General features: G+C 48.7%; 2 protein-coding genes across 2 annotated transcripts; both read right to left on the bottom strand.

Annotated features, from left to right (window-relative positions):
- Positions 1-297: 297 nt before the first annotated feature.
- LOC112891958 (ABC transporter G family member 37) lies at positions 298-8261 on the bottom strand. The gene is made up of 20 exons (XM_025958973.1): positions 7495-8261; positions 6007-6340; positions 5832-5908; positions 5688-5741; positions 5509-5599; positions 5087-5388; positions 4720-5001; positions 4319-4632; positions 4004-4164; positions 3777-3880; positions 3547-3697; positions 3178-3431; positions 2762-3094; positions 2380-2670; positions 2201-2284; positions 1973-2106; positions 1651-1878; positions 1377-1548; positions 997-1251; positions 298-882 (listed from the first exon to the last, which is right to left on the bottom strand). Exons 1-20 carry the CDS (start codon positions 7945-7947, stop codon positions 616-618), a joined length of 4341 nt encoding a protein of 1446 aa, XP_025814758.1. The 5' UTR covers positions 7948-8261; the 3' UTR covers positions 298-615.
- Positions 8262-13099: 4838 nt separating this feature from the next.
- On the bottom strand, positions 13100-13672 carry LOC112892477. Its single transcript, XM_025959631.1, has one exon. The coding sequence runs from the start codon at positions 13670-13672 to the stop codon at positions 13100-13102; it is 573 nt and encodes a 190-aa protein (XP_025815416.1).
- Between the last annotated feature and the right edge of the window lie 249 nt (positions 13673-13921).

Genomic DNA, 13921 nt, shown 5'->3' with positions numbered 1-13921 from the left:
CTTCCAGTCCCCGGACATCGTCGCCAAGATCTGGCATGCCAACCACAGACAGCACTCCCCACACCTTCGGCCGCGACCTTCGCCTGAAAGACGGCTCTGTGAAAACCTGTTCAGAAATTCATAAGAGAACACGCGTGGCAAACAATTTCAGCTGGGGTCTTTTACCAGCTTATATATAAATTCAAAAACAGGCCCCGTTCCGTGCCTTCCAGATCGCACAACTGATTGCCGCCAAACCAAAAGTGTGCACCTGCGTTCTTCAAGCATTCATCCACCCGGCATTATGACAAAACAGCAAGGGCACAAAATTTCTGGTTCCATTGATTCCGTTAGAACGGCAGTACATGGTTTACATTCTCTGAGAAGCTCTCCGTGCCTTTGACAGGTAACAGCCACAGCTGGTCAGGGCAGCAGGAGGCTCAACTCTTTACAAAGGCTTCTGTTAGCCTCTTCTAATATTTCGACTACACGCTTGAGATGCGAAAATAATTAATGTATACCATTTACATGAGACCTACTTACTCTTAACCGATTCGCAGTGGATGCGGCACGGTAGCTGCGCATCCTCGGACAATAAACGAATGCAAAATTACGAACGGGCTGGGTATGCCGCTCTCATCTCTTCTGGAAGTTGAACTTCATGATGGCGAAACTGAACAGGAACGCGAAGAAACAGGCAAGGGCAACGTGCACCAACGCGACGACCCACAGGAGGTCGTGGTGGAAGCCATAGTATTCTGTGATGAACTGCGCCACGGTCTGGCCTTTATCTGAGTCTTCAAGAGCATGCGTGATGTCCCCGAACTGGGAGGCAACCAATCCGTACAGCGTCCATGCAACCGGGCAGATCCAGCTGTACCACCTCCACCATACAGGAATTCTCTGAAAGAAAAATGAATGCATTGAGTAATATGAGATTGGCCATGTGTTGAGCACTACAAGCAGTAAGGAGTGAAAAATAAGGAAAAGTGCAAAGCCAACAGGAGAATAACTTACAGGTCGAGGGATCAAAAATCCTGAGAAGAGGTTCCACACGTTGTAGAACGCTGATGAGATGATAGCCGCTATGCTTTCATTCGGAGTCAAGCCAACTGCCATCATCCCATAGAACGTGAAATAGAGCAGCGTGAAGTACATGAAGAACAGGTACCAGAGGAACTTGGCAACAGTCCACTCAAATCCAATCATGGAATAGACCAGCACACCATATATCAGAGTCTGGACAAAGATGTATGGCAATTCAATCAGAACCTACAAAAGGACAGAAAAATTGTTAGGTTCTTGGGACAAAAGAATCCGAGTTAGACTTCAAGGACATTTCATCCTTTACATTCATGTACTTAACTTGAAAAGCAGGGACTATTGAGATAAATTACCTGTCCAAATGCATACGGCAAAGCTGAATACATGCCAGCCGCTCTTTCTCGATAGAAGACTGTTCGCTCTACCACCACCACTGGTTGAACAGAACCAGAGTTCTGCACTCCAAGATACAGAACTGCAGCATACATTGATCCCATGGCATTGAACAGATCCTGTTGTTTCTTACTGCACCGAGACATGAGTAAGGCATTAGAATATATACTACACAAAGTGTCTACAGTTGCCTGATAAATGGAGGTAGAGAGAATAAAAAGCTAGAAGACATACGTTCTTGACCCAAGGTCCCAGAACATGGTTCCAAACAAGAGTGCAATGATGACGGTGAACATTATTCTAACTGCCGTGTATGATGGATTCCTCCAGTATGACAACTTCTGCTTCCACAGGCAAGCTAGGCATTGAGTAAACAACGATCTTGAGTACTGCGTAGGGAAATTGAGATCACTAAAGCCAGGAGGTGGTGTGCTCAGCTCCTCTATAAGTTCCTTGTTCCTTCTGAAATAATGGAAAGGAAAACCAGTTATTAGACTTATCACCCAAAGACACCTATCGACTGCTGTAGTTCTGAGTGGCATGAAGGGAGGCTTACTGGTATAATTCTGATTGCTTATAGATTTCACAGAAATCAACCCCGAGCATCTCCTCCTGGGCACTAGACGACACTTCCAACATCCAGGTTGCTGGGTTATATCCGTCCTTTATCTTACTAACACCTTCAATTCCCTGAACAAATAAATTGGAATTCCAGGTCACGTGATTTAGCAGGAAATAAGTGTCACAGCATGCAGCGATAATAGTTAATTTTACTTGTACTGACCTCAAAGTACTCAATCAGTTTTGAGGAATTCTGTCCCACTGGACCAACATATATCTCTTCACCTCCTCTCTTCATTAGGAAAAGCTATAATTCAAACATAAATGCAACAAGTCAATATATGCCCTTGTCTAGTAATGATAAGTAATTGCACAAATACAACAACAAAATCAATCATTTACCTCATCAAATGCTTCAAATATGTCAATGCTTGGCTGGTGGATGGTGCAAACAACAGTCCTGCCGGTGTTCACAGTGTTCCTTACAGTCCTCATCACAATTGCAGCTGCACGAGCATCAAGACCGGAGGTTGGTTCATCCATAAAAATGATCGATGGGTTGGCAACAAGCTCCACAGCAATAGTTAGCCTCTTGCGTTGCTCAGTTGACAGGCCACTCACTCCAGGAAGCCCAACAAGTGCACCCCTCAATGATGTGAGCTCTACAAGATCCATGATCTCCTCGATGAACATCTGTTATCACAAAATCAACCGATAAGGTCTCCAATCAGCTGAGAATAAAAAATAAGCTTGATTATTTGCTTATATTTGTAATTGTAACTACCTTTCGTGTTTCTAAATCAACATCTGAAGGAAGGCGCAGCCATGCAGAAAATAGTAGTGACTCATATACTGTGACATGTGGAGAATGAATATCATTTTGCTCACAGTATCCTGATATCCGTGCAAATGTCTCTTGCTTCTTTGGATAGCCTGAGATGGTGATATCTCCCTCAATATAGCCTCCAGTTTTTCTACCTGCTAATACATCCATCAGAGTGGTCTTCCCGGCTCCACTAACACCCATCAATGCAGTAAGGACTCCTGGCCTAAAAGAACCACTAACACCCTTCAAAAGCAGCAGGCGGTCTTCTGTTACTCCTTGTGCTTTCATTGCCTGTGTGTAAAACAATATGACCAGGTAAGAAATCTTGAGATAGAGAGGGTTATTTGTATTCAAACTACGGAAAGGAAAATTACCTCTGGCATGTCCACTGAGTATCTAATGTCATTAAAGGTAAGTGACAGTGGTGCAAATGGGAGGACCATCCCCTTCCTGTTTTGACTAGAATTGTCACTGGTAGTCACAGAGTTTGGACCAACACTGTTGGACAACTCCACTTCCTGCCTCCTAGATTTCTTTTCCTTTTGTCCCTCTATAACTTCACCAGTTAAGGTGGCATGCTTTTCTTTCAATTCCTCTTCAGACATTGATCCATGAGAGTCAGCGAATGCTGTCAGAAAGAGCACATAGCTACAGTTACTACCATTTAACTCACAAATGCTGATTTGTTAATTTTGGGTGCTATAAAATATACATATAAGAAGATGTTCTATAAATGTACTTACGACTCAAAACTGAAAGAGCTAGAGTGTAGAGCAGGTTGAAGAGGAGTGTGTATCCAATCAAGGCACCAAGGCCTATCCAGTACCACTTAGCTTCAGTAAAGATGCCACGGTTCTTGAGAACAGTAACTCCCAAGGTTGTTCCATTTTGAATCTGTAACAAGCAAATGCATGTTGGTTTTTCTGTTCTCCAAGTTCCTATTGCACTGCTAGTCAAGATATGGGGTACTTACTTGGCTCCAGCTTTTACCCAGAAATTCATTTGTTGAAATAGCATTCTGTGCATACGATAGAGGAGAGATCCAGTAACCCCAAATCCACCATTTCTTCACATTAGCTGGGAAAGAGGAAGATAGATCAAGATAAATATATAGACAACAACATCCTTTAATACCATTGGTGTCAAGTAAATATAGTAACATTTTGATGTTATCACGGCCAATTCAATTCAGTTACTTACGTCTTGCAAGGACATAGCCACCCAGTGTTTGGAAAGCCAACAGTGCTAAGGGCCCAAAGGTGTGAGACACAACCATGTCTCTTCCGATTCCAGCAATGAAACGGAAAAGTGCAGATGACATCTGATTGAGTGCAAGGAGCAGCAGATACTGCTTAAAGAACCTGATCACAAACAATCATTCAAATTTCATGAACAAATGTATTTATCATGAAAATGTTCAATTTAATTACTGAAAGAAAAGAATTAAGTGTCGCGAAAGAAGCATATATTTCATGGATTCTCAAACATAAGACAAAGTGTTTCAGTGCATCATACCTGCTCACACTGGGATCGAATCCAATAACATAGTATGTGGAGAAAACATAAACTCCAACTTCAAGAAATGTGATAGGGATCTGAAGAATCCACGATGGTATGGTGTAGGCCCATGCAGGGAAGAAAAGAAGATCCCTCTGCTTGAAGAATACAGGCAGTTTCAGGACAGTCATGGCAAGCTCCGCAAAACCATTGAACATGACTGTGTCAAGAGCAAAGTAGAGAGCCCCCATGTAGATGCCTCCATAAGTCACATTACGGTGCATATTGGTACGGAAAAATGTGGTCATCACGACAAGCGACATAAGAGTTAGCTGCAACAATGATGGAAAAGTTCAGATTGAGCCCATTTAATATCATCTAAATAATAAAAAATAAACAAATTAGAGATATAAACTTACGTTAACAGATTTAAAAATGTACATAAATGCATTCCTCTTCATGAGTAGAAGCTCCCTATCAATAGTGGCTTTCAGCAACTCCATCCTCTTGACACCAAACTTTGAAGTAGCTAGCGCAGCAGGGTGGCTCCGAGTCCTATCAAACGGCTCTGAAAGTTCATTTTGTATGGACCGGCCCACGTGGAAAGTACGGAATGCATCTGCAAATTTCTTCACAGGCACAAAACGGTATGGCCTGTCCTGCCTATACCAATACTGCCCCTGGTCTTTCCTTGATGTCACCTTTTGAATACGTTAACATATCAGTACACTTCAGCTTTAAAAATCAAAATCACTAGATGGGAGGATTTCTAGGTCATGCACATACCTCCTGCAAGAAGTCAGCCACACCCTTTCTGGCAGGGCATCTGAAGCCCATGAACTCAAAGAACTCAAGCACATGTTCACGGGGGCCCTGGTACACAACATGGCCATCAGAGAGGAGTATAATGTCATCGAACAAGTTGTATGTTTCAGGCGCTGGCTGGAGCAAGGAAATGACTGCAGTTCCGCCAAGGATGTGGATAGTCTGCCTAAGGGAATTCACAATCTGGTATGTGGTTGAGCTGTCCAGTCCAGTGGATATCTCATCCATGAACAGAGCTCTTGCAGGACCAACAAGCATTTCACCTAAGCAATGAAGACAAATAAGAAGGTCAGGATGTGTTTTGTAGCCTTTTTTTTGGCAGAAGAAGACGTCAATTCAGAGGGGAAAACCGTTCTAGATGTGTATTTTGATCATTGGCATACCTGTTGTGACACGCTTCCGTTGACCACCAGAAATACCCCTCAACATCTCATTTCCTACCACTGTGTCAGCACAGACCTCCAATCCTAATATCTGCAGGTATATAGCCGAGCAGCAGGCATGAGATTTGAATTACGTGATAAAAAAAATCATCCCTTGTGTTACAGCTAGCAAACCGTACCTTCAGTATGTAGTCTGTAACAATACTTGATTCTTGCCCACCCATAGCTGAAGCCTACAGGAGTTAATAAAGAAACAACTGTTACTACTTGGCTAGTTGCAAATAAACAGGTACGACACATCAAATAACAGATAACATCCTTACCTTCATATAGACATCAATATCATGATCTGGCTTGATGTTCGCTGCCTTTTCCCTTCTGGCCAACTCAGTGAGCATTTCTAGACCAAGGCAAACAACAAAGCTTAGTGCTTATCCACAGATGGCGTAACCCATTGAATGGTGTCGAGCCAAGACAATGTTCAAGCGCGCCGCGTACCGTATCTAGTGCCAACACCTTGGCACCGCGCCGAGAATTGCAAGGTCTCCCTCACGGTCATCTCCCCGATGTGGAGGTCGTGCTGGCTGATGTACGCCGCGGTCCTCTCGGGGACAAACTCGTTCATCCCGTGCCCATTGTAGGTGACCTTCCCCGAGACCTTGAGGTCCTTGTCGAGCTTCCCGGCCAGCGCCAGGAGCAAGGTGGTCTTGCCCGACCCGGGAGGCCCCAGCAGCAGAGTCATCCTCCGGGGCTTGACGATCCCGCTGACGTCGTGGAGGACGGTCATCGGCTGCTTCCTGGTGGGCAAGATGTGGAGCGCGTTCCCGATGGACTGGAGGGGAAAGGAAAAAAAAACATCCATTTTAGCATGTGCACAGGTACATGAATTAGCTGCTCCAGCGAGTAATCACGAAGTCGCGGCTGCTAAGTGCTAAGCAAGAAGAATGGTGCAAGTCTTGAGCACGCACGGCAGGCGCTCGACGAAATGCCACAGAGCCGCCGCGCCGCGGCGCGGCGAGCTGACGTCATGATGGCGATCCCCGCCTTGTGTATGGAGATCAGATAACGGGGGTGGTGCCAGGCAACTAGGAAAGGCGCCGGCGGCCGCGGCGAGCCGGCGACTATGGGTGGTTTGGTGGCGGGTGGCGGGAGGGGAGGTCGGGTGGAATCACCACTTGGTCCTTTTCTTTTCCCCTACTACTGTATACTGTTTTTTTTAGCGGAAAGGCAGTTGGGTTAGTTAGGGAGAAAAGGCCTCTGTGGGGCCTGGTCCGTCCTTGGACTGTTTCAATCAAAAGATTGGGCTTTTGCTGGGCTCCACCGAATCTTCTCCTCTTGTGTTTGTTTTCACAACCTAAACAAAAGAAATTTCAAGCTGCTTCCAAGAGAAGCAGTTAAAAAAATAAAAAAGTTGTTCGCTAACTCCGGGCCAGGTTCGCTTCATGCTGCCGCTGATGGCTGCCTAGCTAGCTAGCTAGAAGCCGAACTGTTGGAACGGCTCAACCCGTGTTTGGTGGCGTCGGCACCCTCTACCTCGATCGCGTGCTAATTAGGAGCAGTCCAATGCGACTACTAGTACTAGCATAATACCCCGTCGCCTTCGTTCCCACGAGGCGGATCGATGTAGCATCGTCGTCATCGACCTCCGATCGTCGACCGTTTGACCGGAGTACCAGGCCCAGCCAGCCAGCCGGAAAGGGTCACAGGTCAGTCGTCACCTACCCTAAGCAAAGCTAGCTACCGAGTAAAGAAGCAGGCAACTTGCAGCAGCCGGGAGAGCCCCAACTCCCCGAGAAGAGATGAAAAATCCTCCTTCCCCCGCTCCGGCGTCGCTGTCGAGCACGAGGCAAGTAGCCATAGAGAAGAGAAGCCCGAGAGGCTGCAGCTAGCTCTGGCGTACGTACGGTCACAGTAATTATTAAAAGAAAAGAAAAGTTGCTGGTGGTGTTGGATAGATTGGATCGAACGAGAGAGAACGATGATCACCTCGATGGTGTTGGTGACGGAGTTGATGAGCGTGGGCAGGCCGCGGTTGCCGACGTGCACCTGCGCCTCGACCTCGAGGTGCTCGTACCGCACCTCGATGGTGGGGTAGTCGATGCCGACGCGGTCCATGCGCTCCTTGAGCTTGAGCAGGAAGCGCTCGTGGTCGTCGTCGGCGGCGCGGACGAGGCGCTCGATGAGGGCGCGGGACTCGCGGGCGCCCAGGCGCCCCACGTCCACCTCCACCTTCTCGCCGTCCTCGTCCAGCGCCAGCATGCCCCGCCGCACCCGGTCGTACGTGGGCAGCCGCTCCAGCGCCGCCCACCGCAGCGCCTCCTCGTCGTCCTCGTCGTCCTGGAACCGCGACGACTGCCGCGAGAACACGTCGTCCCCGCGCCGCCATAGCGAGCTGTCCCGCCGCAGGCTCGTCACCCGGTGGATCTCCCCCCGATCCATGGCTGCCGCCGCCTGCTGCTAACTCTACCAGCTGCTAGCTACCTCTCTCCGATTGCTTCCGAACAAAATTAATCTTGCACGAAGGCTAGCTTGATGATGAGCATGCAACTCCCTGGTTGGAGGAGCTGCCAGCCCGTGGGTAGGTGTCTAGGCTTCCGCCTCTCAGCCTAGCTCAATCTCTCTGCGGGTATGCGCTGAGCTTGCCGGAGGAGGAGAAGCCGCTATATATACGGAGGCCCTGGCTGCGAAGTTGGTGAAGACCAGAGCGAGCACCCTCTTATCTTCCTTGACCCTTGACCCCCTCACACACACACAGACATACCACCAGTACGTTGATATCCTAGCTTGGACTTGGCATGGGCTGCTGCTGCTGATCCCATTTGATTATTAGCCGGTGCTATTCGCGCGCGTGTTTATACCTGACCGCGGGAGCTTCCTCGCATCACCGGGGGAGGGGGAGAGCTTTGTCCTGTCCGGGATGCAGGGAGGCGGTCAACATGCAACCCCCCGTGGGGCCCGCCCCGACGGCGGGGCTCCGTCGTTCGGGGCTGCTTCGTCTCTCTGAACGTCCCGGTTCATCGCAGCGGACCAGCGGTAGGTGGTGGGTGCCCCTCTGATGTGGCCGATCGACGGCTCATCCAAAGGCTGGAATTAATCCTCTTATCCTATTATTGCTGCTGCTTCCATGCCGTGGATTCGTAGTAGCTGCAGTTGAACAAAATCCCTTGCCCAGCTACAATCCATGGGTGGGTGATCAGGACCGTCGGATTGCTGATCCGACGGCTCTCAGCCGTGGTGCTGGAGTCGAGCGGCGAGTGTCGACACCGATGCTGACCGCCGAGCGTTGACTGGTCCGTGCGATCGTGATCGTTCAATAATAGTGGATTTACAAAAATATCTTGGTACGCAAATTTCGTTCGAGTTGAACTTGCTTGCTTCATTGCGTTGCGTTTAGTTCAATCAGCAGGTTAATAGCGTCGTGTCGCTTTCGGGGTCGGAAAAAATGTTTAACATTATCTGGACTGGGTTTCGCTACATCTCTCGGCGAAGGTTGCGGTCCAATTCAAGTATTACAATAGCAATTCCATGAGTTCTCTTGCTCGGTTTCTAGCTTGTTTGGATATTTAGTACAGTCCGGTGTCGCTTTCTTCGGGATATAGGACAATTTGGCTCTCATCTCGCCATCACCAATTGAAATTTTAAGGAAATAGTTCTTCAGGAAGCACTTGCACTTAATTACCATGCCCATTTTTAAAGATATCTTTTGGCAATGAACAACGCACGCATGATGCGTGTTTTCCAAGTGTACACTGTCTTAATATTTGCTTGTTGCCTGGTGGCTCTTGATCAGTAACGAGTGGGCTTCACCGCATGGGTCCTTTTAACGTCCTTTCTTATCCTTTTTATCTTTCTCAGGATTACTGTATCCCAGGAAATTAAAAAAAACTGCTTTAGGATTGTTCCAAAGGAGTAGGTGTTGACAATTTCGTGCCCTCTGATGCAAGGGCTCAAGAGTCTACCTCCCTAGCTAGCTAAAAGGAATTAACTAACGATGTTTGTGTACATATAATCGAGTCAAATGTTTGGTTTTCTTCGCTGATGACCGGGAAAGCGCTTACAGCTTACCTTTGAGCTGAGCTCCAATTTTTCGCATTTAGCTAGTTTGATTGATTCAAATCGGTTATTTGATCGATTCGGTTTAGTTATTTGATTATATCGACTGCAACTTGCCCTCATTTTTTACTCTGATGGTCTGGACATCACGACGACATGGTGATGGCACACTACAAGTTGCAGGAAAATAAGGTGCTGTTTATCCAAGTGTGAGGAGCTCACCATTTCTACTAATCAAATAAGGTGATGTTTATTTAAGTGTGAGGAGCTCACCATTTCAAACGTAGGTTGCTTAAATTTGTTAGTCTGTCTCCTGGACTTGACAAAAATCGCTTGACCGATGATTTCATATCATTTCGTGGTTTCCTGACTCAACTCTAGGTGATTTAATGAAGCACCTTATGTCTTGCGAGTTGAAGTATTCAGCTGATCTTAGTAGTCGTTTCAAAAAAAATGGTAATGCCATCAAATTAAACAGTTCAAATGTGGAATTCTGCAGGGAAATGTCCAGCGCTGAAATTCTATATCGCAGTTTGGACATTAGAACTGGTCATAAACCGCAATCGTCGTCGTATATCGATGAAAGGTACTCTAGTGTTCTTGCTTAGCCCACTCAGTGTTCGAGTACATTTTCGCACCATGCAGCACACTTTGTTCCAAGCCAAATTTTGACTGATCTCATTGGCCATTTTTTTTTTTGCCACCATGTAGTAGGAACTGTTGATTGCTAGTTTGCCTCCGGTTTGGGAAACTGAGGTGTGGAACATGCTAAGAACCTCACAGTCCCCTACCTAGTGCCCAATCCAATCCAGCACCAGGTAAGATCCAGCGCATGTGTCAAGGTAAAACCACTCAAGGTTCCTGTCATCGACGGCTACCGCCTCGAAAACTAGATTCAACGATCTCCCTTTCTGAGAAAGGGCCTGTTCGGATCCAATGGAAAGAGAAAGAGAAAGTGTAAAACTTTTGCTCTTTTGCACTTTTTTTTACACTTTTGGATCCAAACACCCCAAAGTGCAAAAGGGCAAATGTTACCGTAATTTTGCTAATTATGGATTAATTAGGCTTAATAGATTCATCTCGTCATTTAGTCCTCATCTATATAATTAGTTTTTTAATTAAACTATATTTAATACTTCTAATTAGCGTCTAAACATCTGATGTGACAGGAGCAAAAATTTTGCCATTTGCCCTTTTGCCATTTGCCCTTGGATCCAAACAGCACCTAACTTCATTTATCCCTATCACGCAAACAGCAATAATTCAGACGAAACCCGTAGCGGGCAGCATGCGAAAGTAACTTGCGCTTTCTCAAACGCACGAGCTTTGAACAACCCGGAAGAATGGCCGTGCTGTGCTGACTGGCAGAGGCGAGTTTCCGGCAAGAGGACGACGACGCTAATCTAACCTCTCTCTTCTTTTTTTTTTGAAAAGGACGCTAATCTAACTTCGTCCGGTGGCCGCAGCCTCTGTACAAACTTCTTCTGCAATGAGATCACCGATCTCGACAGATATTTAGAAGAAGAGCTGCTAAACAGTGGACTGCTGAATTGAGGAGCGCGCGTACGACGGCAGCGTACGTCCATGGCCATGGTGGTGCCGTTCCGTTTCTGTCTTGGAACTCGAGTGCTTGTTTCCACCGCGGTGACGGTCCAAGCTGGACTAGTGTCGAGGGAAGAACCGAAGAAGAAAGGGATGTCGTGAGTGAGTCTCGTGTGCGTGCGTCCTGTTGTGAGTACGCGTCACCGATGTAATATCAGGGAAGAAAGGACGGCGACTTACCTTTCGGTGAAAACCTGCAAACTTTGGCGAGGGACGCTAGGTGTTTTATGATCGAGCGATACTGAATGTTCCTCTCCTCCTCACGAGGAGAGAATTCCACCATCAGCTGCTTCTGCTCCGGCAGAATCAAACTTTTTTTTTCGGAAAAAAGTGCAGAATCAAACTCCAATTCACGAAATTCACATCGTCACCAAATAAAGTTTCACCGATTCAACGGAGCAGACGACTGCGGTTTCGAGTTCACACGTCCCCAAAGCCGTCAGAACGGAGGTGCTAGCGCCTCAGATGCCAGTCCCCACCTTCTCACCCACCAAACCCTGAAGGTCAGACAGATGGAAGCAGTGAAGCACGTAGCCTGAATGCCTGATCATCATCTTGTCTATTGAATGAAACGACGGCGTCGAAACCTGACTGCATGCGTACTTACCAGATGTAGTGAACAGGCTAGTTCTTGCTTCTTTTTTCAGAGGCAGGGGCTCCGCTGACCGGAGAGCTCAGCTGCCAGCGCGGAAGAAAACAGGAAACCGTCAACGCCGGGAGCGGAATTCTGAGCCTGCAGCGTTAAGATGATAAGATATACTCCGAGAGGCGACTCGGGTTTCTTCTGCGACCGCATGATGAATATGATGTTGTTCTTGAATCTTGACCTGCTTTTTAGCGAGCACACGGCGTTTTTCTTCTTTTTCCTCTTTGTTTTTTCATGGCATAGAAGTGTATCTTCTTCCATGAAATTTAGCAGCTAGCCATTGGTTCAAACAGGAACAACACACACAGTACGTGGTCTTGCAAGAACCGGTTCTGCTCAATCCCAACGCTGACTGCAATCGACTCCCTGAAAGCAGCCGAAGCTTCCAATGTCTGAAGCAGATAACGACGTGCTTTGGAGCGTCCAACCGTGCGATCGATCAGCAGCTCAGTTCAACAGATCTGAATACGCATGTGCGCGGAGCTGCTGCCTGCTGCGGTGCTGCCCCCTCACAGTTCGTGCTTCGCTTTGGTCCTGCGGACCAGGAGGAGCCAAGTAGTAGGATCGACGTTGACTGGTGCCAAGTCACCAAGTGGCGTGGCAGAGCAGGCGGTCAAACTTTTCTTCTGTTCCACATGAGAGGGAGGACGAGGAACAGATCAACGCCTGCGATGCAATTGTGCAAACGGCTTGTTGACCACTCCGTCGGTCTCTCGGCAGTAGGTGCAACAACCTGAGACGCCGCCGGAACGGCAGTACGGTCTCAGGTCAACACAGTAACCGAACGGTTTCACTTTCCGTTTTCAGTCAGACGGTACGGTACAGCAGCTTGAAATCCAGAGTGCTGTATAGTACGTATACATGGTGTCACTGTACTGGTATGGGGAGGAAGTGGATCTGTGGAAGAGTCGAAGGACAAGATGTGTCATGTATAGATATCCGTATTTTTGTTTTTTTAATAATCAAAGTACAACCGGTGGTCTCCGTACAAGCAAGACGGGGACATTTCGAGAATACGTATGGTAGGAAATAAAGACAACAGAAAAAAAAAATCTTCCGTCCTTCAGATCAGATTATCAGAACCACCGTCACTCCATGGCTCCTGTGCTGTTCGCTGCAGTGTCCATCAGTCATGGTGTGGGTGTGTGAGGAGGCTAAGATAGGTCATGACTCCGTTTCTGAGCCTCATTCAGAAGCAGGTTGCACTTGTCATAACTCTTCTAGGTTAGTTGGCGAGAGGCGTACATTCTTGTTAGATTAGTTACATTGCCTATCGTTTTCCTTCTTTGTTCAGAAAACCTCCGGGTGGAACCGCCCGCTCATGGAGCCCTCCTGCGGCCGCGCGCGCCTGAGGTGCATGGTCAGCGCGTACTTGTCCGCCTCCAGGCTCCTCACGCGCTCCTGGAACCCGGCGAGCTGGCGCTGGAGCTCCCGGTTCGCCGCCTCCTTCTCCCTGTCCAGCCGGAGCTGCAGGCGCACGGCCTTCTTCAGGATGGCGTTCTCCCGCAGGGCCGTGTACCGCTCCCCGCGGGAAGGGGGGGCGGCGGCGGCGCCGAAGTCCTCCAGGAACCTCGCGGCGCGGGCCCTGGCGTCGCCCGCGTCCGCGGCGCTCGACATCTCTGCCATGAGCCTCTCGACCCATTCCGCGCGGCTGATGATGCCGCCGCCTGACGGGACAGGGACTGCGGCGGCGGCGGCGGCGGGGGCGTGACGGACGACGTCGCCGTTGATGTCAGAAGCGGCGCCTTCGACGGCGTCGTGCTCGGGGTCCAGCCGCAGGTTGACCAGGCGCTCGATCGCCAGGTCCAGATCCCTCTCGCACTGCTCCAGCGCCCGCGCCTTCTCGGCGGAGTCGGCCGCCATGCTGACAGCACCGGCCTGTCGATCGGCGGCGAGGACCGAGAAGGGCAGCGGTTAACAGCAGGACCGCAGGAGGAGAGCGCTCGTGGGAGAGGCGGAGATCTCTCGCAATCTCAAGAGGCGCGGAATAAGGCAGGAGCGGACCTGATGCCTCGGAACCTTTATGGCCGGAGCGAGCGGAGCTTCCCCGTTTCCATGTCGGGATCGGCGTCTGTTTCCGTTCCCGAGCAGGAGTCGGGCCGCCGCGTTTGC

The sequence above is a fragment of the Panicum hallii genome, chromosome 5 (assembly GCF_002211085.1).
Source record: "Panicum hallii strain FIL2 chromosome 5, PHallii_v3.1, whole genome shotgun sequence".
NCBI classification, from domain to species: Eukaryota; Viridiplantae; Streptophyta; class Magnoliopsida; order Poales; family Poaceae; genus Panicum; species Panicum hallii.
Note: the sequence above shows the minus strand (reverse complement) of the source record. Positions and strands in the feature narration are given on the sequence as shown.